We start from the raw sequence: 26255 nt of genomic DNA, 5'->3' as shown, positions 1-26255 counted from the left end.
ATAGTAGATCATCTTTAACATATCTAAAATGCATTTCTACTAGTCGTTCTATAATGTGATTGGAAAATATCTAGGGAAATAATGCATTTTATCTTAGATTTAAATCTACTACAAGGTATAATTCCCCTATTTTATCTCAAATCTCATTGGTTGTCATCTTTGTGGCTTTCATGAAAACGTACCAAAACCTATCTATAAGTTATCTTTTAGTGGAAAAGTACACTTATCTCATAAAATAACTATGCGTGCATCTATCTCATAAAACGTTTAATATGCACCAAAATTTAGTATGTAATTACAAATATATACATAGGAAAATATCTATGACAATTCAAAAACATGGCTACCATGTGAAAAATAAATTTGTCGCATTACAGTTTATAGACAAGTTTCTGTTTAGTTTTTACGATAATTTTATTTCGTGGTGCCAGCGAAACGCATCATTCGCGGAAAACATATATCTGCAATAAAAGTTATGAAGAGTTGGCGCGTATTTCTCGGGTGAAACGTGCGTGATTTTTAAAATTACTGATACATTTTTTACGTGTATATAATAATCTAACAGATTCCTGTATAATAAAAATATAACTGTGCACAAATATTCTACATGACTGCGCGACAACATATTTCCTGAATGAATACTAAATAATGGTAACCTTACTTCATAATATGGAGATAATTAAAGTAAACGATGATGAATAGAATTAAGTTAATGAGTGTGTATGATGTTTATGTATTCAGTGATAAACATTGCGATTAGTTGTATAACCATAAACTAATGTACATAAATAATATACTACTAATATATTTGATATGATTAACTTAACCTATTTTCCAGATATATATCCATAGTTGAACATACCAACAAACATACATATTTGTATATTTATGATCTTTAAAAATTTTCATTGAAATTTGTATCGATTGGACGAAAATTATAACGTGTTAATGTGTCATTGGTTGAACTAAAATGATACATTTGGAAATACAGTTTTAATTAAATCTGTTTTCTAGGAAGGTAATAAATAAACTCTGATAATTGCTATTTTAATATTTATTTGAGTATATAAATTTAGATGTAAACAACATGTAAATTATTACAAATGTATTATGATTTCAGATTTTAATATGTTAAAGCATTAAAGAAGACAACATATGTAATAAAGATTCTATGTATAATACTATATTGCATTATTTATAAATTGACCTCAATGGATTCCATTGACTTTGAAGCAATTATACGACATCCAAGAACCATAATTCACATAGATGTCGACTGCTTTTATGCTCAAGTGGAAATGTTAAGACATCCGGAGCTAGAAGGCAAACCATTGGGAGTGCAACAAAAAAATTTGGTAGTAACAAGCAATTATTTGGCACGGGAATATGGAATTAAAAAATGTATGTCTGTACAAGAAGCATTGCAAAAATGCCCAGGGCTGGCCCTGGTAAATGGGGAAGACTTAACAAATTATCGTCACTTTTCTGCAAAAATATTGGAGATACTACAACAGTTTACTCCTTTAGTTGAAAGATTAGGTTTCGATGATAACTTCATGGATGTAACATCTATCGTACAAAAATATATAAATTCTGGAAATGATTCTGAATTAAATATAAGTATCTCCATGGAAGACAAAAATCCAATTGGCAAAGTATTTGGCCCGTCTGAAGAAGAATGCCCGTGTGGTTGCCATGATCGATTAATTGTTGCTTCCAAAATTGCATCAGAGATTAGACAGCGAATCTATAAAGAATTACGCCTCACGTGTAGCGCTGGAATTGCACACAACAAACTTCTAGCAAAATTGGTGGGGTCATTGCATAAACCAAATCAACAGACGTTGATATTTCCATGTAGCGGACCAATGTTGTTATCAACAATAGGATCTGTGTCCAAAATACCAGGTGTTGGACAAAAAACTACACAGCTGTTAATATCCAATAATATAAAAACGGTTGATGATGTGCGTAAAACGCCTTTGGAAAATTTGGAAATGAAAATTGGTATCGATTTGGCAAGAAAATTAAAAGATAATGCAGAAGGTATTGACGAGACTGGTGTGAAACCAACAGGCAAAAAACAATCTATAGGTTTAGAAGACGGTTTTAAAAGCGTTTCTTTGGTGGCTGAAGTGGAATCGCGACTGGGAGCACTCTTAAGAAGGTTGACAGAATTAGCCATGGAGGATGGAAGAATTCCTCTTGCTATGAGAATAACAGTTAGGAAACATGATTTTAATAAACCAACTTCGGGTAAAAGAGAAACTCGGCAGTGTGCTTTACCGAAACATTTGTTACCTTCTACGAAATCAGGTGTTTATGATCACGCTAAGATGTTAACTTTGGCGATGAAACTTTTCCATCGTACTGTCGACGTCTCTAAACCATTCCACTTAACACTGCTGGGAGTTGCATTCACCAAGTTCGAAGAGAGATCTTCCGGTAAAAATAGTATTACGTCTTTTCTGCGAAAACAGGTCGCTGTTCAATCTGTTTTGGACATAAGCTCGGAAGAAGGTATTTCTGATGTCAGCCTCGGATCACCAATGAGTATAAATCAAGATAGCAACGATGGTTCTGCGATGAGCACCACTTCATCTCCGATATCTAAACCAATAGGTGCTAACAGTCAGTGTGGAGAGGATGATCTGTTAAATGAGATAGAGCCTCTACCGAAAAAGACCAGATTGGAAGTGTGGTTAAGCGGGCGTAGAGAATCTCCGAGCAACGAAATGGCAGACCTTAGGCTCAGTCCTTCGTCACCTATGCAGCTTTCTCCGAAAATTGACGCGGCGGTTCTTAAATCTTTACCCATCGACATACAAAGAGAAGTGACCCGTTCTTGGCCGACCACCAGTAAACCAAAACCGAACAATATACTTAAATATTTCATAGCAAATAAGTGACGGAGTTCTGTGGCCTAGAATGTAACATAGCCATCTTTCTGTACACACTTCCGTAGTTACAATATTGGATGGCAGCACCATGTGATATTATGACTTTAAGTTACTGACCATTTAAATTAATTTCTAATCCTGGGTACTAAAGTTCTGTATACGTATTTTCTATAGCATTTACATGAAAAATCTTGAACACTTTATCAGATGCAAGAGGAGTCTATGAATAAATTTGCATGGATGTATAAAACGGTATTACATATTCTTATTTATTTATCTTGACTGATCCAAGAGTGGTTGACTGTTTAAAATGCTTAGAGTTAGACAGATGATTGAGTTAAACTTGCATTTACAATATGTCACGAAAGTATTCTGCGCGTTTTGAAATATCTTGTAATCGTTCAACTAAGGCAAGGAAAGTAACGAAGTGGCTGCCAGCGAGCTTTAAGATACATTTCACTTCCATCTTTCATATTACATGCACAAATTATATATCATCTAAACTTTTGCGTTCTTTCTTCTTCTTATCGTTCAGTTAAATGAGAAAGCATATGATACATCTTCTACAATCAGTTGAACATTTTCAAACTAAATATATTTTTTTACGTGTTCATGTTTTCTATGAGAAACATTCTGGCAATCAAAAGTATTTTCATTTACGTTCAAACGACATAAAAAAGAAATATTTTTTCAAGTTCTCCGTCGTCTTAAATGGGGTGCTGGCATTTGATTTTGTACGTACTCTCTAGCGATTAAACTATAATTGTATGATTTCAAGTAAAAACAAGAATGTTTATATTTTTTAGTACTATCATCGTTATGCTTTGTATAATCGGGTGTTGCGAGAGGATACACCGTACGAAGAATACTCTACCGCTTTTGTCGCACTGTCGACACGGGGCCCCATTTGAATTGTAAAACATAGTTTATATACATAATACAATTATCCAGAGTATTAGACAATCATAAAGTTTTATCAGTTCGATATACGGTACAAGGTGATTACTTATAAATACATATTAGAGCGTACGCAAGATAAAAGCGAGCCAAGGATCCACGCGTGTCTTGAAATTATTATATCGGGCGCATTTACTTTCACAAGGTTACTTAAAACGGGCGTGCATCAGAGCGTGGCCAGCGGCAAGTGATACTGAAACAGTAGCTTTTGTAAACGATAAATACTTATACGCATAAGGGTACGGACGATTTATACGTTATAAAAATAGAATTAGCTCTGATACTCAACGAAATGGCGAAAGGGTGAAGTAGAGATTAGAGCCTGCGACCGAGCTTTCTTTCTTTTTCTTTTTTTTTTTTTTTTATGTTTATTTATTTACTGTACGCACGGGAGAGGCGATATAATTTTCTGGCTATTACCCACTTCTGGTTGTGAGAACATGAACATTTTATACGTACACGGTATGGGGAGTATGAGCGGTTGCGAAACTCATGCGCTTGTCATCGTCCAAGTTCTGATTAATTAGAATAATACGCAGCGGTTCGTGCTTCTCAGATAAATCCCGTTGATAATGGCCGAGAATCAACGGGAGGGAAGAAACGAATGACAAGATTGACTTTGACTTTGTACAAGCATCACTGCACCGACGGTTCATATTGCCTCTTATTCATTTAAATAAAGAAAGTTCAAATTGTACTACTTTGATGTTCGTTTTTCTATTCGTCTCATGCCAGACCTTCACCCTTCCCTTACTTCATAATTGACCGTTGTGTTACGACACGAGTAATGCAATCGTGTTTATCAATTATAATTAAATATTGATCCTATTAAGTACTTCCTTTCGTAATTGAAATCACGTAAGATGATTAAAAGAGAAAACTTGTTTTTATGACGGATTTAAATGTATATTAAGGAGATTGTATCTGCATTTCCTATTAAGTTGTTCGAGGAATTCATTCTCCATTTACTATCGTATAATAAATTTCTATTCATCGCGATCGTCAATGGTAATATTTAAGAGTAGTATCAGAAAGCGCCGAGCATCCAAGTATATACATATAAAGACGGAATTAGACCCTTACCACTACTATACAATTTGAATGAGGCCAATCACCCAGCCACTGGCTCTGAATGAGACATAATCAGGGTGAGTCATGTCATAATGGGACAAATTGTGCAGCTTTGTGCCTTTTTAAATTGTCCTGCGCCCTCATTTAATGAGGCCTCTAAATAATCTCTTTTGACTGATTGATCGTGAAAGAGACGCGAATCAGACAAACCCAATAATCACTTACTCATTCTCAAATTAAACGATTTGCAATCGTTGCACTGCACTTTAATCTTTTCGATATCATTCAGCCATTCGCGTAACAGACATGAATCATTATCACGTTCGAATAAAAAGATACTTCAATCAATCAAAAATCAAAATTTCATATCACGCCTATTACGAAATTGTCATTGGGAAATAATTAGATACGTTTATATTATTAGTCTAGAATCGTTTTCTTCTAGAACGATAAGAGTACCTACTCGCTCCGCCATGGTTTCTCTATTTTTCTATCGTGGTGCACGTGAGATACATCAGAATGAACGTTTTCGTAGGTAATATCTGACCTAAATTTAAATAGTGGCCAGGTGTACATTTAATTCCCACGGACATTAAGAACATACTTGGTATAAATACTGTTCAAACGTCTCGGGAATGTCAGATTGACATTTCACTTGTTATCATTGCCACCGAAAAACGAAGGCTCTCAAAATGATTGCGCTCCTCTACGTTTTTGCCCTAGTCGCGGTATTCGAAGCCTCTGGTAACTATTTCTTTCTCATTGACAAGTTCATTAAAAGCTCTACACAACAATTTTTAATTTTGTAAAGTCTAAGGAAAATTTAAAAATTGAGAAAATATGAAAATTTAATTAAATTATTAGACAGTAACCACAATTTAATTAATCATGAAATACAGCAGCAAGTATAAACGAAGTTCCAAAAATCGTCGGTGGTTCTATGGCGGAGGATGGACAGTTCCCTTATCAAGCTTCTCTACGATACAAAAACCGTCATTTCTGTGGAGGATCAGTGTTAAATAAGAGATGGATATTAACTGCTGCTCACTGTTTATCGAGGTTGACTTTAATCCATTTTATATCTAAAAACATACCATTTATTCACTAGCGTTTACAACTACAATTTATTCTAGTTTCAACGACACGGGAATAACAGTCGTGTTGGGTACCAACACTTTGGACAAGGGTGGCGACGAGTATCAATCTGTAAAAGTGATTAGTCACCCGAGGTACAGCTCTGCACTGATCAGGAACGATATTGGACTGATTAAATTGAACAAAGACATCACTTTCGGAGATAAAGTGAAGCCCATCGCTTTACCGAATGAAAACTTCAGTAAGGCTGATTATCCTGCTGTATTATCTGGTTGGGGGACCACCAGCGTGAGTATAATTCTTCAGTGCCAACAGTTTCAATAGCATTAACGTATCCTTTGTATTTAAACCTATGTATGCGTTTAATTTCTTTGTGCATGCACCGCTGGCCCTTCCATCAACTGAACCCTAATTACGAATCATACGCGAACGGTATGAAGTATCCTGGAGAAACGCCGAACGAATTGTACCACATCAAGTTGAGCGTGATCGACCAAAACCAATGTTTAAGCGCCAGCTTTCGTGTCACCAACGACAATATCTGCACACTTAACAAGAGGGGTGAAGGCGCTTGTCACGTAAGTGCATTCATGTCTAGTCGAGTACTCGAGAAGAGAAGGGCCCTTTCGTGTCAAAAGATCCCTCAACTAAAGCGGCACCTTTTTTTCTTTCTTATTTGTAGCTCGTCGCAAAAACCTCGTTGATGAGTGTGTAACAGTGAGGACCATTGAACTTCATTTACTTATATATATATTTCCAAAGAATCATTTTCTTCAATTTGCATCTATCCCGCGCCCCTAACTCTTTCGTTCAACAGAGTGAAACTCCTAACTGTGTTTGCTGATAAATTAGTAGACAGAACTTCACAATATATAATAGTTTGTTTCTTTTTGTGTTCTTATATAAAAAAAACTATGAATTTGACGATAGTAGCGACATGTTAATATAATATTATTTCATTCGGAAGTTTAGAGTATAGGTAATTGTAAATATTTTTTTTTTAATTTATTACTTTTGATATAGGGAGATTCTGGTGGTCCTTTGGTTGCGGACAACGAACAGATTGGAGTTGTATCCTGGGGGATACCATGCGCGAGAGGACGTCCAGATGTCTTCACCCGCGTTTACAGTTACAAAGAATGGATACTGAAGCATGTTGAAGCTGAAAGCTAGAAGATCTCTTATTATTCATGTATTCGTATAATGAAATTGATTTCTCAGTCAGTAATTTCCAATTCTAATCATACTGCAGTATAGCTACGCGTAACAATATTATTATTATTCTTATCACTTAAAAACACTTTAAATACTGTAAAAGATCCTCACTGTATTATTTAAATATTTAATAAAAACATTATTTTATCAAATATGCACACGATAGTTTTGTTATTATATAAGTGTACAAAAACGTATAATAAAGCGCGTAAAAATAAATTAGTCGGCGAAAGACGTCAATTAAACTTCCTCGTCCTGATCACAGATCGAAGAGAACATTAAGGTAAAGCAAACTTGTAGAAATGAAATTGTACGCTCGACCAAACACTAAACGAACGTGCTTAAAGCTTGTAATCAACAGAATTGCATTGTTTCATTCGTAAAAATCAACAAAAGAACAGAACATGGTGTATTTTTACCTATTTCATGAATTGAACGTATATTTAAGCCGCTCATTAGCCAAATCGATTAACAATGTAAAATAAAAATATTTATTTTAAATATAAAAAGTTAAGCATCAATCAAATGCTTTGATACTAAAATTTTAAATAGTTTAAAAAATAGAGTTATTCACTTAAGCCTATGAACTCATTTGTTATTAATGTTTAATTACATAAGGTATGTACAATCCTACGCTTATGTAAATGTGTTTTAAGGTGACACCAATTTTACATACGTCTCGAGTGCACGAATTAGTGTCACACGTATCTAACACATTGAATTAGATAGAACATTTAGGTGGTGCGTAATATTATCTCGACAAAAAGCTGGACCTATCATAAACGAACACGCAATTGTGCGTAACGAGTACACATCGCACATCGTTATTGTTGGCAACAATGCAATTATACATTTAACAAACCTTGCATTCTGTAGTTCTGTATAAAAAACTAACAATTGACATTATTAATATACGCTTATCTTTTCCGATTAATGGCTTTAGTACGTGTATAGATAAAAGCTGAGAACAATGAAAGAGACCCTTAGTCCTAAATGAGGCCAGAAATCTTGAATCTCGATTTCGGTTAAGTACCGAATGACCTGAATTGTTGGCGCATGCCCTAGTTGCACACATCGAAAATCATTTCAAGTGTAAGAAAGACTCTGTACATAGTGATCCTACAAAATCGCTAGGAAATCATAAACTTAAAATAAAAACGATAAGAAGTAATTTCTTATAAAACCAGCACAATCGATCGCCATATTAAAAAATGTCTAAGAAAATTGAAATCTTGCACCTGTTCTAACCCCTCTAGCTACACCACTGATAGCGCTTATTCAAAGATTGCCAACATCGGGGCCAAGGATGCGCACTGCTACCCCGACCTCGTCAACGTCTAAAAACCTGGTCTGCTCTATGATCGATCGCCAGCATCGAAATCGCATTAGCATTCAAAACTAGAACCTTATCAACGCGACATTTTCGATAATTCGATAGGAAACAATTTCAATTCTGCCGCAATAGAGCAAGGAAAACCCTGCAATGTATACTCGGTATGCATCTGTCAACGTATGACCTAAATCGTGGCGCGCATGCGCCGACGGGCAAGGACAGTTTCGAGGGTGTTTTCATCCCCTGCTTCTTGTGTCGCTCGCGAAATTCACCGTGCCGTGTCTGCCTGTGCGAATTTCCGAGGAAAAACGGCGTGTCGTAAAAGACGAGGACGGGTGGACGTGCCACCTGCTGGAGCTTAACGCGCATCGTCTGAAATCGATATCGCCATCCTTGTCCCTCCTCTGCACAGTGTCACTCTAGAGCAGCTCGCACGGGAGAAATATGAGCGCAATGGAAACTGTACACGAGGGATTATATTAAGATAGTGGTGTAAACCTTTTGTGCGTACGTTGCCCGAGAAAATAACGAGGACCGACCCGTCACTGTCTCTCTCGAATTTCTATCGCGGAAACGACCAACCACCAAACTCTTCTTTCGCCTCGACACAATACCAACGGAATAATTGAATAACCCATCACGATACAGAATAATAACGTTGCGTATGTGGATTAAAGTTCGCGTATCTGAAGACAACCACCGAATCGCAACGCGTATTGAGCGTAAAATCGACGAGGGTTAACGCACTGATAAACGCGCTGTTCGACGTTAGCGCGATACGAACACCGATACGGTTTCAGTTCATGACACGTATCGGGGATGCGCTTGCTCTGTCGAATCTATTGTTTACATTCGCGAATTGTGGCCGGCGACCATTAAGTAAGAGAGACGCTGCCCGCGGCTGATGTGGGCATTTTTACGCACCTTTGTCATGCGTCGATACCACTGGCCCGTGACAAAACACCAGATCGCCATTTGAACGCGATTTCCTGGAAAATGCTGTTATGAGCAACCCTGCTGTGCCGTGGATCCTACGCTCGTATCGCTGCATCATGGTGCTTTGTTAGTGTGCACATCACGGCCGTGCAAGATCCTTGTGACGCCATAAATAATATACCGTGCCGATACATTGCACATATAAAAATAAATTATCATCTGACTTTATCAAGGGAAGCTTCATGAGCTGCTGTCCATTCATGTAAGTATGTGACAAGCTTTCCTAAGAGACAGCTCATGTACAGTTGTACATCATAATAGGGTTCACACAATTTAGATGGTGATACGTGACGCGCATTTTAGGGGTTGATAAAAGCAATGAAGAACGTACGTATTTGTACTAGATCTTGGGACTGATATTTCTCAGTTCTCCTGACATTGGAAATTAATATAAAAAACTGTGATTTAAAGTTGAATGTTTTTTATTTGAACTCTTAATTTAACGAAAATATTCATACAAGTTTCACTGATCACCCAGGTAACACAGGAAACAGGACGTCTTCAAGATATCTCTTTCATATTCATTTTATACCTGAACATCTTACGATTTTAACACCTTACTATACTTTACTCTGACTCGTACACTTTTTTACCGATCACGCACCATCGCGTGAGGGGTCTATGTTCGCTCAATGGGAGCCCTGTAGTTGGCAGTTTGGGATAGTTACCTGTTTCAGATCGGTAACGAAGGTGATAACACTACGAAAGAAAATTATATGCGAAGGGGTAAACATCCAACAGTGTACATTTTAAAGACTTCTAAAATTTACGTCCATAAGCTATTTTAAAGACACACTGCATGGACGTCTTAAAGGCTTACGCTTTTGGATGTCTTCAAGACGTCTTACAAATGTCCTTCAAGACATCTTAAAGACATACCATACTGATTCGTAACTTCGAACGTCTGAAACGTCTTTTGGACATTTTTGGAACCTTCCTGGATGTCTTTAAGACTGTCTCTGTAAGACGTCTCTATGCTATATGAGCATGTAAGGTAGGACAGCTTTTGTATTCGAATACATAGCTCGTTTAAAGGAGACACTACGTACAGTCAAGAAGTGAGCGTAGTGCTACATACAGATGAGAGGGGTTGGACGAAAACATGAAATTCGTGACTCTAGAAAATAATACATCTGTCCGAGGGGCCGGTTGCGGCAAGTGCATGCAAGTAAGCAAAAGCATGCACACATCAGCCGCTACACCTTTTAACGGGCGACTGCGCAGTAGACAATTCAGCCGTCTATATGGCTGTGCACATCGCACAAGCATACCAGGCAATCCAGGCATTTCTCCGTCTTTGTACCCACCGTTGCTGTTCGTCTCCTTACCCTTCGGCAGACGCGTCCGTCCCTCTTTCTTCATCACCGCTTTCTCCCATGCACTCCCTCTCACTCTCGTGGTAAACTCTTGACGGTGCGCCAATACTCAGGGACGTAGCATTCGATTTCACAGAGAACTGTTGCATCTCTATCCCACTGTCCAAGGAAACCCTCGTTTAAAACGAACTCCTAACAAACAATCCTACATACATCGTCATCCCGATAACAGCGTCACGTTCGCTCGTTCCGCGCGATCCAAAAGCATAACAGAAGCTCAAATGTGCAGCGTGACGCGTTTAACACTGTTATCTATTCACGTGTTGCGCAGAAAAATGTGCTTATCTAGGCGAACGTGTAAACATCGTGGCGCCGCGAGCGAAATCGCGCTTTTGAATGGTCGAGGGAAAATCGACGCGAGTGCGTATCGGTCTATAGCGATTCCACGGGGAAATGGTAAACTGACGAAGGGAGGTTGCGTGGTTGGGATCGTGGCACCCGCGTATAGCGCACCTATCGCTTCGTCCCTGGCAGTGGTGCCGGCTGCGGATGCAGGCGAGAACGTGCGCAGCTGTAAAACGTGAGTCGCTGCGCTCCGCAGCTGATGCGGTTCGTCTCGTGATCCGTGCCAGTGTTTTGTTTTGGGGAAAATGCGACACGGCTGCTGCGAATTTCGACACTGTCATCGGTGCCGTGTTGAAGGGGTACGCACACAGGGGAATCGGCCCTCGTATCGCGAGTGATAGTGGCACCTTAACTCGCGTGCACTCGAAAAATGACACGAAAGATTCGCGAGTAAAACCGCGAGAGTGAAATGGGAGAGAATCTTGCACGATCGAGATTAGATTGTTTCTCACGCGTTTATTCTGTAACGCGATGCGAGAACTGCGCTCGGTGATGCTGAGATACTTGGATTCGTCCTAGCGATTGTTGTTAGGCCGAGGGTGATAGGGAAAGAAGGGACAAAGAGCTCTCGTCGGCATATGCTTTGTGTCCGGTGGCTTCCTCGCGACGAAAATTCTGAGAGTGCTGCATTTTCGGAGCACGAGAGCTTTCGGGTGAATCTTTTGCTCCTTTTAGAGTGACGCTGAGGGAGAAATGTATGGAGTTACTTTATTTACAGATATTGTAAACGTGGAAAAGGAATTGTATGCGCATAGAAAGCGTCTTGTTTCTATGATGCTTGAGAAGCCAGTGTTTTGATTGTTATGTAGCGATATATTTTGGCAGTTGTGTTTAGTTTTATTCTGAGATTGAGATGAAGTTGGAAAATGTGATTTAGACGCGGGTTTTACGATAAGCTCGTTAGTTTTGACTTCGACCAGTGTACTCCGCGATGAAAATTTATGCGAAAGAAACGAGGTATAATATAAGACCGCGTAGATACCCCGCTAAAACGTGTACAATGTAACGGATATATGCATTTCTTAAAACAACGACGACGGGGCTAACTCCACTATGGAGGCATTACGTTTGGCTATACAGTGAGTTTATTAATTGAGAAATGAATATTGTTAGGAGATGTCTGTTTAATGTGCATGATATTATATCGTAGGATAAATTTAATATTCATTCACTTGTTACACTCCAGGAGATCGAAGTGGATTATGAATGTCAAAACACGTTTATTCGATCGCGATTGAAAGATCGATATTTTTGCTATACACTGTACATATGCAGTGTTTACATTTCAATATTTATAATAAAAATAATGACAGTAACATATATCATTTTGGATAGTATTTGATGTTTAAAAATGTTATTGAAATAAATAATAAATATTTTATATTGTTTATAAGATGTTTTCTGTATTAATGAATAAATTCATCAGCTTTTTTTAATAATGTTATTAATTTATTATTATGTCTCTTAGCATTGTATCATTAAATTACTAAATTAGAAATGCTTATCAATAAAATTTTTATAGTAAGAATTTATAGGATTTAAATTATGTAGTATATGGCATAAATTGAGCTGTTTTATTGTTATTTGATTTTTTCTAGGACACGGCTAGGGGAGAGGATGGTCAGCATGAGCTCTATGCTCGTGGAGACAGTCAGCATAAATTATGAAGATTTTAATGAAAGTTTTTTAACATGTGGTACTTGTCTTTGTGTTTATGATGGTGGAGAGCATACCCCTAAGTTATTACCATGTTCCCACACTGTAAGTATAGTAATAGTTATTTGCAACATGAAAATTAGTATTTCTACTTTACATATTTTTTTGTATAGGTGTGTTTACATTGTTTAACAAAAATTGCCGCATCTCAGACTCGTGAGACTGGTGCCTTTCGATGTCCAATTTGTAGAGAATTAATAACAATTCCTCGTGGAGGAGTTCCTGCCCTACCACCTAGTTTCCTTGTGAACCAACTTCTTGATCTTATGTCTAGACAAAGACGAGAGGTTTGAAACAGTACTTTTTCTGTAATTCTGTTACCTATGCCATTAAATGCCATATACAATACAAGGGTCTTTTTTCATTGTTGCAGGTTATTCCAAAATGTTCAGTTCACATAAACCAGGAATTATTATTTTGTGAAACTTGTGACACTGTGTTTTGTACAGTGTGTACAGGTGGTAATCACACAGGAACATCACCAGGAAGTATTGAACACACAATTATACCTTTCAGCATTGCTATAAAAAGAATGTCTGAAATTTTACTCTATAAAGCTAATGAATGTATATCTAAGGTAACAAATCGATTATTTTTATTTATGAAATCAAAACTTTTTTTGAATATAAGTTTATATATCTATGAATTTAGAATTGAATTACCAATTTCAGTTAACCCAAGCTCAAGATTCTGTCAGTACAGAATTACAACGTTTGGAAGCTTCTACAGAAAGATGTTTGACTGCTGTGAATAATGAATTTGCAGACATTATTGCAAAAATTGAGAGGAGACGTTCGGAATTGCAAGCTGCTGTTACTGCTGCTGCAAGAGATAAGAAGCATGTACTAGAAGAACAACATGCTCTTATAGAAGCTGAAAAAAATAAAGTACAACGGGAATGCGAAGGATTACAATATCAAGTATGACATAGTTACTGAATTTTTAAAATTCATATATGCATTGAACATATATATTAGATTACATTTAAAATTTATGTTTAAAGGTTGAAGTACGAAATATCACACAAAGGATTGGTAGTTTATCTGATCAACTTGACGCGGCATCAGCACTTAGTGAACCTAAAGAAAATGCCTTTATTACGTTTGAATTTAATCACAATAATGCTCTTTCTCAATTAGAGGAAGCTCTTAGTAACTTGGGAAGAATACGTTCTAGTACAACATTGCCAGGTATCCTGAGGATTGATAATACAGTAAAGTACCTGCTTCAAGATTGTTATTAATCATTACACAAGCGTTGTTGCTTTATATTCATGCAGCATTACAATTACGAGAGAAGAATATTATTTAATCATGTATTTCATAATAGGTCTGTGCAGAGCCAGGTTAAAAGATCCTGCTATAGTTAAGTTACAAGCTACTGTAGTAGTAGAGACTGTTGATTATCATGGACATCCTAGAAACACTGGAGGAGATCTTATCACTGCAGAATTAAGTTTAGCCGATAGTATCCACTCAGAAAACCAAAGTTCCAGTATTGATACAGAAGTTATAGACTTGGATAATGGTACATACGAAGTACTATTTCGACCTCCATCCGCAAGTCGTTACGTTTTAAAATTGTCAGTTTTCGAGCGGCCTATTAAAGATTATCCTCTATTTTTTGACGCAACTGAACATAATGAACCAATTAAAATATATGGAAAACAAGGGTCTGGGAAAGATGAATTTTATCAACCTGTTGGAGTTGCTGTTGATGACGATGGCATGATATACGTTTTAGATACTGGAAATTCTCGTATAAAGGTATAATATATCTATCTAAAATTGTAAAATTAAAATAGCATTGACAATATTTCCATAAAATTGTTATACTTTTCAGGTACTTAATTGTGATTTTGAATTTCAAAGGCATATAAAAAATGAAGGTCTTGTATATAACAGTTGTACAGGAATTAGTATTTCTCAACAAGGACTTGTTGTTGTAAATTGGAGGACGCGAACAGTAACAGAAATGAATTCTTTAGGTGACACTATTAAATCATTTTCACATAATGCATTTCAAGTTAGTATATTTTTCATTTAAATGGTTTATATAGAATCAATACCGCCTTTCTAATTTATAAATTGCATTCACACATTGTCTGCTTAGGAACCAATTGATGTTGCAGTGGATAAAAGTTATGGACATATACTCGTTGCCGATAATGGCCAAAGTTGTGTTTTTGTGTTTGATTCTGAGGGCAAAATTTTGTTTCAGGTTGGACAATATCTATTCTTTAAAGTTTGTTTGTTAATATAAACGCAATTATTTATATTATATTTGTTATAATATTAACAGGTTGGAAAAAGAAGTACATTTAAATTAATTAGTTCTGTTACTGTTGGGCCTAGTAGCGAAATTGTGGTCGCTGATAGCCGAATACAAGTATTTTCTGCTAAAGGGGATTTTTCTGAAGAAATCTATCCAGAAGGCAAAGGTGAACTTTAGTCTTGTAATATTATATCATGTTTAAGTATGTATTTTAATATATTTACAATTTATCTTGTAGGAAAAGGGACTTACGGAGGCTTAGCTGTTGATTCAGAAGGTAGAATACTTGGCACTCGTACCGACAAAGGACGCAGTATAATCCAAGTATTAAGATTAGGAGGAGGTAATCTTTTAACCGAAATTAATTCGCATAGTTCGAAACTACGTCGTCCTTCAGGTATTGCAATATTACCTAACAATCATTTGGTGGTTGTAGATTTGGGAAATGATTGTATAAAAAAGTACAGATATTGGTAAAACAGTTGATTTTGAACTATAAAATTTATCTTTGTTCAATGAAAACGATTTGCATTACAGAGATATATACCAAATATGTGTTTAACTGAAATTGCTTTTGTAAAATTTTTGTTTTATAATCCTACACACAATTTTAACTGTAGTGCTTACGTTTGTATCAATTTTTGTATGTAATTTTTAACTATTATGAACTTAGGTAAATCAAAATCATTTTGTCGATGTAAAAAAAAAAATATTAATCATATTTAATGAGTATTACATATACGCTTATATGTAATACTTACGTTAAAGTGTGATGTAAAATTATTTATGTGTTAAATTGCGGCATACATATGTCGCATTCCTACAATGGAAGAGACTTGATTAATATAGTGTAATTTATAGTATTTTATGTCATAATACGTGTTAATTTAATTTATTTACATCAAAACAAAAGAAGTGAATTTTTTCGATCTTTGAATATTTTAATCTAACGTTTGAATGTACAGTAATATATGGTTCACACTGCCATAGTTCGGTATATCAAATTTACAATTGTCACGAAAATCTACATATTTCATAAAAGTGTACGTGTATAAATGTAATGATAGACTAAAAATTTAGATATAAGAAACTATTTTTATGGTGAGACATTAATTAGATATTGAGTGACAAAGTTCCATTTATTTGCAAGACCTAACTACTTAGCATGTTATGAATTTCATAATAGATCAATTTTTGTCATCTAACATTTAATTCGACTTAAGTAGATCACTTCATGTTTATGAATATTATCATTTTTTTATTGAAAATAGTAGAAAAGACTAGATTCCTAATTACTGAAAGACTTAATAAAACTTTGTAATTATTTTTTATATTATAAATATTTATCATACATACAAGAACTACATTCAATTCTGATGATAGAATCAAATTATATAAAAACTGTTTTGCAAAAAAATCATTTAACTAAACTGGCCAAAGGAATTTTACTCAAAACAGTTATTTTAGGTTCTTCTGTACATATAGCTTATTTTTTATTGACAAATGTGCTTAGTTAATTTATATTACACCGTATTTTTGCATTTCATGTCTATTTTGTGGTATTTTAATGCTTTTTTATAGTAAAGCATAAGAATCTTATTTTGTGGTCATTAAACTGATGAAACTTACTTGTATGTTCTTTTTCACTCCTGGAATAATTCAAAGTGCTTTTTATGAAAATTTATATATTAATACCCTTCATAATTTAGGAAACAAATTTATTGCGTAAATGAACGTAGTTTGTCATACAAAGCATTTTGTATTTCCACTACATTATTCATTTATTTTTTGAATTTATTACAACATAATTTTTTATTGATCAACGCAAAAAATTACTAGAGTACTGTAAATAGAGATAGATCAATGAAAATAAAATGTGTGCTAAATATTTTTCCAGTATTATTATGGATTGAAATAATAATATACTTTGTTTATATAAATAAATGAATATATATATAAGTAATATATATTTATTTATTTATGTATCATTTATAATTATTATAAATAATAATTCATTCTTTTTTGTTAACACTTTGCTTATTATTTAATTTGTAGTAGTACAACATAGATAAATAATATTATGAAGTCTTATTACAGAACAGATGAGGAATAAGAAATTTAATGGATATTTAGTAGTAAAGTTTCAATTGATTGTTAAAAACTTTTAATTTATTATGATATTTCCACCTGACTTATTATGTAATTAATAATGTACATATAAATGTATTTTGGTACATACTATATCTACATTTATCTATGAAATTCAAGTTCATAGGAAGTGTAAGAATCAGGATATATTGTGTTCATTTTTAATGGTTAAAACATGAAGAATTGTAGTATAAAAAACAACATTATAATACATTTTAAAATGATATATCGTGTAAATGCCCGCACTAAGTACACAATTTTTTTCTGACCAATCTGATAGTATTATATTTATTATACACATGCTTGAGTTTCATTTTATACATTAACTTTAATGTATAAAATATCTTAAAAAATACTTTTCTTTAATAATTGTCTAATCTCCATCTTTGGACATCAATGAATTAATTTAAAAAAAAATATATAATTTTAAATATTTTTCTTTTTAGAACTGATGTGCAACATTCCTTAGAACTTCACTGAATTATTAACAAACTTAAAAAAATGTCATATATGTACATACATATGCACATGCATGAATAATAAATGAGACTAGAATTATTATTATTATAAGCATATTAACAGATTAGTCTTTAGCAAAAAGCATGGCAGTGCCTTTATTAAACAACTTTTTCATGCAATGTACCTCTTATAATCATGTATATGCATATAAAATTTGACATTGTAAAACTTGGCAATAATTGCATCAAAGTTCTTACTTTTTTTGCTTCATGTTAATGACACTCTATACCTAAGCAAAGCTAGTTTTGGCTCCATTTTCATAAGCAGAGTATGCCAAAAAAGAATTAAGTGCAATTAAACTTCTTTTAAGTACACTACTTGTTAGTCCACGCTTTTATCAACTGGTAGAAGCATTGAACATTCAACTTGATGTTCATATTTTACTTTTGACATTGTTTAATCTAGTCACGTATTATACTTATCAGTAGTGATATTTAATAAAATAATATAATGATATCAATAGCGTAATGTAAACTACATTGTAAATAAATATACGAGTTCGATTCATATAAATAAACCTTTTGTGCTGAATTATTTAAAAAGACAAGACAAAGTAGTTTCAAAGTGTTCTTTATTTTCTAACATTCTCACATGCTAAGCTACTCTTTCTACTTAACATTCGATTCAAGTTCTGTTTGAAAAGATTATTTCTAAGCCCCCAAAATCCACTAAAATATCAGTTTCGCAATCGGAACGATCATAAAAATTCAATATCTTGGACGTAATCGAAATGAAGCTCGCGCGTAATATTGACTCGATCACAGCGAATCCAACCGATTACTCGAGATCTCTCCCAGCGAGAGTATCGAATGAACGTAGCGTGCACGCGCCGTGGGTGAAAAACGTAAGCTCGGATACTACGCCTGTGCTAGTACGTGCCCCCGTACACGAAACTTATTCACACACGCTATTCATCGGCTTGCTGCTCCTCCATTACGTACATAACGCGAAACGTAAGACGCTACATACTGGCCCCTGTACGTGTGTCGTGTACCAGTTGTACATAAAGCAGAGTTGCGCACGAGTTCGTGGCACACGTACACCAAAACATCCTTTCGGAGCGTGATTTCGCGAGGAGCGTACGAGGAGTCCGCGTAGGAGACGATCCCCTTGGCTTTCGTCGAGTGCAGGCAGTCGGTCGACGTTCGACCGTGGAAAAGACGGCGCACGGCGGTCCCAGGGAGTCCGATAAACAAGGTTTTCGCATCGCGGGGCATCGAGGTGGTCGGGAAAGGGTGAATTTGAGTGTCACTGCACAAGCGCGAAGAGGAGCGAGGGAGAGAGCGATAGGACGCTAGGTACGGTGCTACGGTGTTAGTGAATGGAACGCGGCCCCCACGGGTGAGCGTAGTACGACGCTCCGCACGGGCTAGCGTTGCACCAATGACCAGCCGGGACGGGCGGTCACGTGACGTGCGTGCCGAGCCAGCAGCAGAACATTGCAAATGACAAGACGCGTAGGGCATTGTCGTCGCGCCGCCGCTGCCACCGTTTCTGTCGTCGCCGTTCGTGGATACGTCGCGTCGCCGGCGTCGTCGCAGCCCCAGCCGTCGATGAGTTCTCGCCCGCCAACGACCCGTGCGTCCTAAAAACGAGTCCCGGATTCGGTGTCCCTCGGTGTCGGCGCTACTACCACCGCTGCTGTCGGCGCGTGTGCGCGACGTCGAAGTCGCGGGTGCTCGGAGGCCTCGTGCCCTGAACGGTGCCCGCGGCGCCCCGTCCTTAGTGCAACATAATCCTGCGACACGACAGCGCGCCGAACACGGAACAGCCTCTGATAGGCCCCGCCGGCATCTGTCTGCTACATGACAAAATGTCGGGGTCACAGCGGATGCGAAAGTCCTCGCCATGCTCGACGTCGAAGCAGGGCCCAATGCGCGCGACTCTGCCCGTGAGCTCGCTGCTGCGGCAGGGCCGGCAGGGCAGCAGCCTCAGGAAGAGCAACAGCAACAGTCCCACTGTGTCGCCGACGAACGCGAGTGCGTGGCGGGCCCGCATCTCGCCGGAGACCTCTTCCTCGGGACAACGGAGCCCCGGTTCTCTCTCTTACAAAGGTATTATGCCGCTTATGCCCTCCTCTCTGTGTACATGTCGCGTTTACATGCCCTCCTCCCTCCTCCCTGCCCCGTACCCTCTCTTCCTACTACTACTACTACTACTACTCCTCCGCTCTGCCCCCCTCCGCCCCTTCCTTCCCGCTCTCCTCCCTTTCTCCTGTCTGTACATGCCGTTGTACTTACACTCACTACACACTGTTATCTTTCGATCGACTTCTTTGTGTTGTGTTTGTCATTTTACGTTTTCCTGAACCCCGCATCCGAAACCTCCGATCATGTACGCTTGTCTCTTGTCTCACCGATTTGTCTCCCTTTTTCGTACTAACTTTCAGACGTTCGTCGTGCTCCCGAACGGTTGAGATAAATCTTGTGATCTGTCATGTGTTTGCGACTGTCATTGTCAGTTTTGTCATTTCAGAGTATTTGAAGTGTTGTCCTTCTTGTGGAGAAGTTTGATGTAGGTTTGATTATAGACAGTGCCTGATCCTTTTCGAGTCAGTGTTTTTGTTGCTTCTACATGTAAAGTAGATGTTATATATTTGTCAAATGTAAATGTTGTGATCATGGTAAGAGTCAAAGTATGAAGACAGTTTTGTGTATATATTGAATATTTGTTTCTGTGACTCTGTATAACTTATACATACACGTTATATTATGCTCAAAGTTTGTTAGTGTATTTCAGCACGTTTAATCATGCTGTTAAAGAATCATAGTAAATGCAAATTGTATATAGTTGCTTTAGTATATTGAATAAGTAAATAAATATAACAATGGAAGCTGTCAGCCAGCTTCCTTATTCTTCTTGTATCTTCTTTTAAATACTTGTAATGTTATCTAAATTAATTGATTGGGCAACCGAATATATACTAGTTAGATCGGTTCCATGACAAGCAACTGTAAAATTTGTTACTTTGTCCTTCATCCCTTCATTCCATTTCTGTTATAATTTTATTTATATTTTTGTTTCTTTTACCCAGTAACCGAATATATTCTTGATAGTCCGGTTCTGGTTTGTGTTTGAATATATTAGCTGTGTTTTGTGAAAAGTTACAAATACCCATCGAAAATTTTTGTTATATATAGCAAAATCAAAAACACTAAGTGGAAGGTGCAGCGACAGTTTAAGTGGAAACCAAAATATTCGAAGGACAGCATCATTAGATACTATCTACTTAAAAGGACAGTGGCCTCGTGATTCGTACTTCATTCATTCCAGTCTTTTGGTTGATAAATCTACTCAGGTAAGTTTGTTTTTTTGCTAAAAACATGTTGAACAATATTTACAATCATTTATTAGTTTTATTATGTCTGTGTTGTATAAAAATTCATTTAATAATTTTTTTATAGACAGAAGAATGGTCCAATGAACCAAGGAAATTACATACTCGCCATCCGACAGAACAAACTACCACAGATGAAAAATGGGAAAAGTACGTCAGGCATAGGTATGTAGAAATCTATAAAATTATGTTTTTTATATCTTTAATATAGTTTTCAAGAATTTTACTTGGGTTTTCATGCAATTATATATACTTCTACTATTATAAAACTTATATGTATATGCCACTGTACTACAAAAAGCAATATGTTATAGATTACAACGTACAAATAAGGAAGGTACTAGTAGTAGAGAGCGGACAGCTGCATTCGGACTTATAATGCCTGGTGGACCACCACCAGCCTTTCCTGCAGATCACAATGTACTTCTACCCAGTATTGCTTCACAGACATCTATACGTAAGTTTCTTCGATAAATTATTTTTCTTTTTATGTAAATTTATGTATTTACATACATTATTTTTATCACTTCATTAGACAACCAATTTAGTTTGAGTACAAAGGCAAGTCCCATGAATATCCCTATGAAACCAATGAGGCCTCCAATGCGTTCTTCTATCGAAGGATTGAATCAAGAAATTGAAGGACTCGTCCTCAAATCTGCAACTAACCCTAGTGATCCCGATCATCCAGTGGAAGACAAAGTAAGTCATATTCATGTTCAGTAATTTGTTTAATATACTGTAACTGAATTCACAGAAATCAATTTTAATTTGAATGTTATAGTATGCACGATATCGTGAACAAATAACACCCGAAGGACATCGTGCACCATTAGCAGATTTATTGAGGGCTACTCGCAGCGTCAACACGCAAACACCAGCTACAGACCTTCCCTCCAGTTCTTATTCTTCAGGTAAATATAATTTCTGATTTTTGTTTAATACTCATTAATAATATTTAGATATATAGCATAATTTGTTGTATTAAAATTATGGGAACATTCTAATCACAATGTTAGTATTAGCTATTTCTTAACTACACGTTTGTATAATATTTAAAATGCAATATTTTTTTAATAACTAAAGAATATAACAAATGACATATTTTTGGGAATGTGTACAAAACTCTGTGAACTATTTCTGGTTATTGGTGACACTATAAATAACAGACTAACTATGGTGTGTGCCTGTTGAGACAGGCCCTCCATCTAGGAATTCTGAGTCTCCGCTGATTCCTGGTGTTATGGATGCCTCCCGTCCGCCTAGCGATCTCTTACAAGGTTGGCGCATATTTGCGGAAAAGTTCCTTCTGTTTTCGTTTTTGACATTCCTTCGATCGAATTTATTCATTTTTATTTTTATTTTGAATGTTCTTTATACAGATAGTTAATGGGATTTTATATATTTATCTGGAAATATTTTACTGTTTCGTAAACATATATGTATATACATAAATATGCATACATATCTTAATTCTGAACTATTTGCACGAATTATTTGGTCTTTAAGTACATAAATACGTATATTTTATAGGACGTCAAAATAATGATGACCAATATTATATCTAGAATTACTTTTTTATTTTACACAGTCAGTTACAGTTTATCGTATTGACTAAAAGATTTCACGTCTTTTCATGGAATAATAAATGCCAAATTGAATGTACAGAACACATTATGATATTATATGGTAAACAATTCCATTTTTAATCATTTAAAATATATTTACAGTATCATTTATAATTGTGCTAGCGCTTGCATGAAATACTTTGTGTTTTATACACATTATCATACATATTTTTTATACATTAATGTTTAAGATTATATGCAATATAGATTATTATTGAATAAAGATGTAATAGCAGACTGTTTATTAAAATTTTAAACGTGTCTTGTATGCTGAAGACAATATCGTAGTAGATATTGAAATATAGTAATTATACAGTTGCATGATGAAAGAATGTTATGAAATTTCTTACTTTTATTAACTTAAAATATTTATTTTGTAGTAAACATATTTTAATCTTTATTTTCCACATATATGGCGTTGTTATGCATACGTTATTCTTCTATGAAGGATATTTGCTCATTTTTACACTTACAAATACATATATATTATTAGTACAGTGGAATGAACTCTAATTTGGGCATGTAAAGCTGTTTATGTTTTGTGTAAATACATATTCTATATACATAGGCATTAAGTGGTTTATGTTGTTAATAGCATGAACTATGTTTGCTTCTTAATTGGTGTATATGGTATACCTGTGTATTACTTTTAAATACATTCTTAGTAATTCAAATATTTTAATTTATCTTTAAGGTGGAAGTCGTGGTTCAACCCCTGAACAAGATAGAGAAGGACGTCTCGGCACCTCTCCTCACATTAACAGGTTCCTAGCAAGAGAACCACCTGATGGCTGTGAGAAAGTCAATCTCAAATTTGTGGAGGATGCCAGGTAATCCCAAATTGCATGTTTTTTTAGAATTAAAGTATTTCGTCATATATATTCTTATTTCATCGTCATGATATTATGGATTTTGTCCATCCATAATGAACAATGTTGCAAAAGTCACATTGAGTGCATATATATTACACTGGCAAAATAATCTACATTATGAGAAATTGAATCAATGTTCCTCAGGAGTTTGAAACATGATTAAAAGACTTAAAATATGATACGAATTCCTATACAAGTACTTGAGCGTGATTATATTTCTATGTATAGGCGACCCATGATAGACTTGAGCAAACTAGACTATTGCCCAAAGCCGTGTGTAGCATTCCAGTTAAAACCTAGCTTGGGATCAGCGTTCCTGCCATTACAACAGCCAGCCAGTCCAACGATGGTTGCAAGTGCATCACCCTCTTCGCATACAACACCAACTACACCTCCTCCAAATCCATAGTCCTGCTCTTTACCTTATGGTGTAATGTTTTTAAACCCAATTGGTATATATATATATTTTTTTTTCAACGACCTCACGGGTAGAAGAAAGTGGTTTACTTTGACACGAAAGCATATACCAACAAAGAGAAAAGTTACCGAAAAACAGCCTATTTCCAGTGCGACCCTTCGTTCGGGCATCGTGATTGTGTAATTAAAAAAAAAGAAAAGTTATAATTGCATTGATACAAAATACTGAAAAGCATCTGAGCTCCGTTAATGTTTGAAACAATAATAATACGAGGAACAATAATTTGTGATAACTAAAAAACAACATTTAGGAATAAACATTGTGTTCTACAGGGAAAAAGACTAATAAAATTGTGTATTCTAAATTTAGTGCTAAAATGTGCTAAACAACTTTAGTTTTGTATACAGGGATAAATATTCAAAATGTCAAAAAGTATTAAATTTGATTGTTGGGAAAAAAAGCAAAATTATACGGATACAAAATGGGTACGTGTGCCTGGATATGTACATCGGTACCCCTTTAATAATATTCTCATTAGATCTTTATCACTTTGATTAATTTGATTGCATAGTGAAACGAAACAAAAAGCAAAACACTTGTTAGAATTTTGTATCGTTTTGTATTATTACTTGTACGCTGGAAATATTCAGTATGATTATATGAAGAGCTCGAAAATAGTGTATCCCTATGGTACATTATTTTTTTCTTTTTTTTTTAAATTATATTCTCTAGATTTATACACGTACACATTCTTTATGTTTTAATGTCGCGTATGTAAGATAAATTAATCGTCATGGATAGTTTATTTTGTATTATGTGTACAAACGTGCACTTGCATAGATTCTTTTTTATAATTTTGTAGGTGTAAGTCTTTTTTACCTTGGAAGTAAAGCAAACACTTCGGTCAACTATGGTGTTCAGTGTCATAAAGCAACTTATGGAACTTAAGTTAATAGCAAGAATATATTTTATTCTTATAAACTATATACTATATATACCATAGGGCTACATAATTTTTGGTTTAACGTGTATTATGTTAGCTTACTATCTGAATATGTACAACCAATACAATATGTAATGACAGGTTGACGGATGTATGATAGAATGAACCTAATGAAACAAGGTGGAAATGTAATGAGTAAAGATACGGCGAGTGGTATAATTAAACATTGATTGAAGTAACAAGTAACGACACGTGCTTTAAGCCAGTGTGGTATCAGATGTGCATACAAATGGGCTCCCTAACTTGGTACGGTATTGGTGTGACTGTAGGTTCTTGTATAAACGCGGATCGTAGTAAAAAAAAGTTTATAATCTGCGTTCTATACAAATAACAGTATGCATGTGTTGTAATATTAGAATCCTGATTAAACCATCCACGAATAACATTGAAACTTATCGTACTATCAACGGAAGATTTTGTATGAATATAAGTAATTGAAATGTTTTAAAGTTTATTTATATACTAGTATTTTAGGAGATTTTTAATACGTGGCCTGTGGCAAAATTTCGTTATATTAAATGTTTATAGTTAAAAGTTATTTCTATTCCTATTAAATTTATTTTATGGTAAGAATAATCAAAGGAATATCAAATATCAAACATATTTTGATATGAACTAATGTACTCTATATAAAAAGATCAAGAGTTATTCGTGAGATGGGTTAACTTATTATTTAGTATATGCAGACATAGCCACTCAAGAAGTTCAATTTATTTTTTGCTTTCTAATACAGAACGTTTTGCAAACGATTTTATAGTTATGGTCTGAGGAATAAGGATCTTACTAAAGTATAAGATCGAGAGCAGGGAAGAACAGTTTTTTAAATACAATAGTAATGTACTTTCTAATATTATAATGTATCTAGCTACAACAGTGAAAAATGTTAACACATAAAGTACCTGGCACACTGGTCTATGCTCTCTTTTATCCAGCTCACTAGGAAGTTCATGCCTTAGAATGCGTGGCAAAGTGTGCTAAATAGACAGGAAGGTTAATCAGAGAGTCAGGATTATATATAAAAATGCACTGGCTAGTTAACAAGTATACAATAC

General features: G+C 35.5%; 6 protein-coding genes and 1 long non-coding RNA gene across 12 annotated transcripts; 6 read left to right on the top strand and 1 right to left on the bottom strand.

The window, feature by feature from the left end:
• The first annotated feature begins 362 nt into the window (after positions 1-362).
• Positions 363-3155, top strand: Poli (DNA polymerase iota). 4 transcript variants are annotated; one of them, XM_076377815.1, is made up of 3 exons: positions 363-508; positions 839-1018; positions 1121-3155. In XM_076377815.1, the coding sequence occupies exon 3, from the start codon at positions 1212-1214 to the stop codon at positions 2907-2909; it is 1698 nt and encodes a 565-aa protein (XP_076233930.1). In that variant the 5' UTR covers positions 363-508; positions 839-1018; positions 1121-1211; the 3' UTR covers positions 2910-3155. The 4 variants fall into 4 exon arrangements, with proteins under 4 accessions (XP_076233930.1, XP_076233927.1, XP_076233929.1 ...); XM_076377812.1 differs by having other exon boundaries at positions 363-651; XM_076377814.1 differs by having other exon boundaries at positions 363-716.
• A 2465-nt stretch (positions 3156-5620) lies between these two features.
• On the top strand, positions 5621-6347 carry LOC143179637 (trypsin-1-like). Its single transcript, XM_076378952.1, has 4 exons — positions 5621-5733; positions 5793-5795; positions 5835-5977; positions 6037-6347. The coding sequence occupies exons 1-4, from the start codon at positions 5621-5623 to the stop codon at positions 6345-6347; spliced, it is 570 nt and encodes a 189-aa protein (XP_076235067.1).
• LOC143178890 (uncharacterized) lies at positions 6268-6785 on the top strand. Its single transcript, XM_076377818.1, has one exon. The coding sequence runs from the start codon at positions 6380-6382 to the stop codon at positions 6725-6727; it is 348 nt and encodes a 115-aa protein (XP_076233933.1). The 5' UTR covers positions 6268-6379; the 3' UTR covers positions 6728-6785.
• Positions 6786-6979: 194 nt separating this feature from the next.
• Positions 6980-11178, bottom strand: LOC143178891 (uncharacterized). Its single transcript, XR_013001861.1, has 2 exons — positions 10875-11178; positions 6980-7192 (listed from the first exon to the last, which is right to left on the bottom strand). It is a non-coding gene; the product is annotated as an uncharacterized LOC143178891 (long non-coding RNA).
• LOC143178887 (tripartite motif-containing protein 2) lies at positions 9310-16060 on the top strand. 2 transcript variants are annotated; one of them, XM_076377810.1, is made up of 11 exons: positions 9310-9769; positions 12887-13049; positions 13118-13291; positions 13378-13581; positions 13676-13924; positions 14008-14194; positions 14334-14770; positions 14847-15029; positions 15117-15224; positions 15306-15444; positions 15517-16060. In XM_076377810.1, the coding sequence occupies exons 1-11, from the start codon at positions 9750-9752 to the stop codon at positions 15753-15755; spliced, it is 2103 nt and encodes a 700-aa protein (XP_076233925.1). In that variant the 5' UTR covers positions 9310-9749; the 3' UTR covers positions 15756-16060. The 2 variants fall into 2 exon arrangements, with proteins under 2 accessions (XP_076233925.1, XP_076233924.1); XM_076377809.1 differs by lacking the exon at positions 9310-9769 and adding an exon at positions 11758-12367.
• Positions 11165-11703, top strand: LOC143178972 (uncharacterized). Its single transcript, XM_076377916.1, has 2 exons — positions 11165-11307; positions 11354-11703. The coding sequence occupies exons 1-2, from the start codon at positions 11165-11167 to the stop codon at positions 11694-11696; spliced, it is 486 nt and encodes a 161-aa protein (XP_076234031.1). The 3' UTR covers positions 11697-11703.
• A 3588-nt stretch (positions 16061-19648) lies between the features above and the next one.
• LOC143179105 (protein FAM117B) lies at positions 19649-24191 on the top strand. Of its 2 annotated transcripts, XM_076378143.1 has the most exons (9): positions 19649-19999; positions 21086-21243; positions 21350-21447; positions 21597-21739; positions 21818-21984; positions 22067-22196; positions 22482-22562; positions 23605-23740; positions 24011-24191. In XM_076378143.1, the coding sequence occupies exons 1-9, from the start codon at positions 19759-19761 to the stop codon at positions 24189-24191; spliced, it is 1335 nt and encodes a 444-aa protein (XP_076234258.1). In that variant the 5' UTR covers positions 19649-19758. The 2 variants fall into 2 exon arrangements, with proteins under 2 accessions (XP_076234258.1, XP_076234259.1); XM_076378144.1 differs by lacking the exon at positions 22482-22562.
• The last annotated feature ends 2064 nt before the right edge of the window (positions 24192-26255 follow it).

The sequence above is a fragment of the Calliopsis andreniformis genome, chromosome 5 (genome assembly GCF_051401765.1).
Source record: "Calliopsis andreniformis isolate RMS-2024a chromosome 5, iyCalAndr_principal, whole genome shotgun sequence".
Classification (NCBI taxonomy): Eukaryota; Metazoa; Arthropoda; class Insecta; order Hymenoptera; family Andrenidae; genus Calliopsis; species Calliopsis andreniformis.
Note: the sequence above shows the minus strand (reverse complement) of the source record. Positions and strands in the feature narration are given on the sequence as shown.

Bases quoted from the DNA above. Each gene is read 5' to 3' on its own strand.
- Poli (XM_076377815.1), top strand. From the start codon at position 1,212: ATGGATTCCATTGACTTTGAAGCAATTATACGACATCCAAGAACCATA.
- LOC143179637 (XM_076378952.1), top strand. From the start codon at position 5,621: ATGATTGCGCTCCTCTACGTTTTTGCCCTAGTCGCGGTATTCGAAGCC. The intron at 5,978-6,036 runs GTTTATCGAGGT...TTTATTCACTAG, and splicing joins GATATTAACTGCTGCTCACT to CGTTTACAACTACAATTTAT.
- LOC143178890 (XM_076377818.1), top strand. From the start codon at position 6,380: ATGCGTTTAATTTCTTTGTGCATGCACCGCTGGCCCTTCCATCAACTG.
- LOC143178972 (XM_076377916.1), top strand. From the start codon at position 11,165: ATGTGCAGCGTGACGCGTTTAACACTGTTATCTATTCACGTGTTGCGC. The intron at 11,308-11,353 runs GTATCGGTCTAT...AAACTGACGAAG, and splicing joins GGGAAAATCGACGCGAGTGC to GGAGGTTGCGTGGTTGGGAT.
- LOC143178887 (XM_076377809.1), top strand. From the start codon at position 12,342: ATGGAGGCATTACGTTTGGCTATACA. The intron at 12,368-12,886 runs GTGAGTTTATTA...GATTTTTTCTAG, and splicing joins GCATTACGTTTGGCTATACA to GACACGGCTAGGGGAGAGGA. The intron at 13,925-14,007 runs GTATGACATAGT...TTATGTTTAAAG, and splicing joins GCGAAGGATTACAATATCAA to GTTGAAGTACGAAATATCAC.
- LOC143179105 (XM_076378143.1), top strand. From the start codon at position 19,759: ATGTCGGGGTCACAGCGGATGCGAAAGTCCTCGCCATGCTCGACGTCG. The intron at 20,000-21,085 runs GTATTATGCCGC...TGTTATATATAG, and splicing joins CGGTTCTCTCTCTTACAAAG to CAAAATCAAAAACACTAAGT. The intron at 21,985-22,066 runs GTAAGTCATATT...TGAATGTTATAG, and splicing joins ATCATCCAGTGGAAGACAAA to TATGCACGATATCGTGAACA.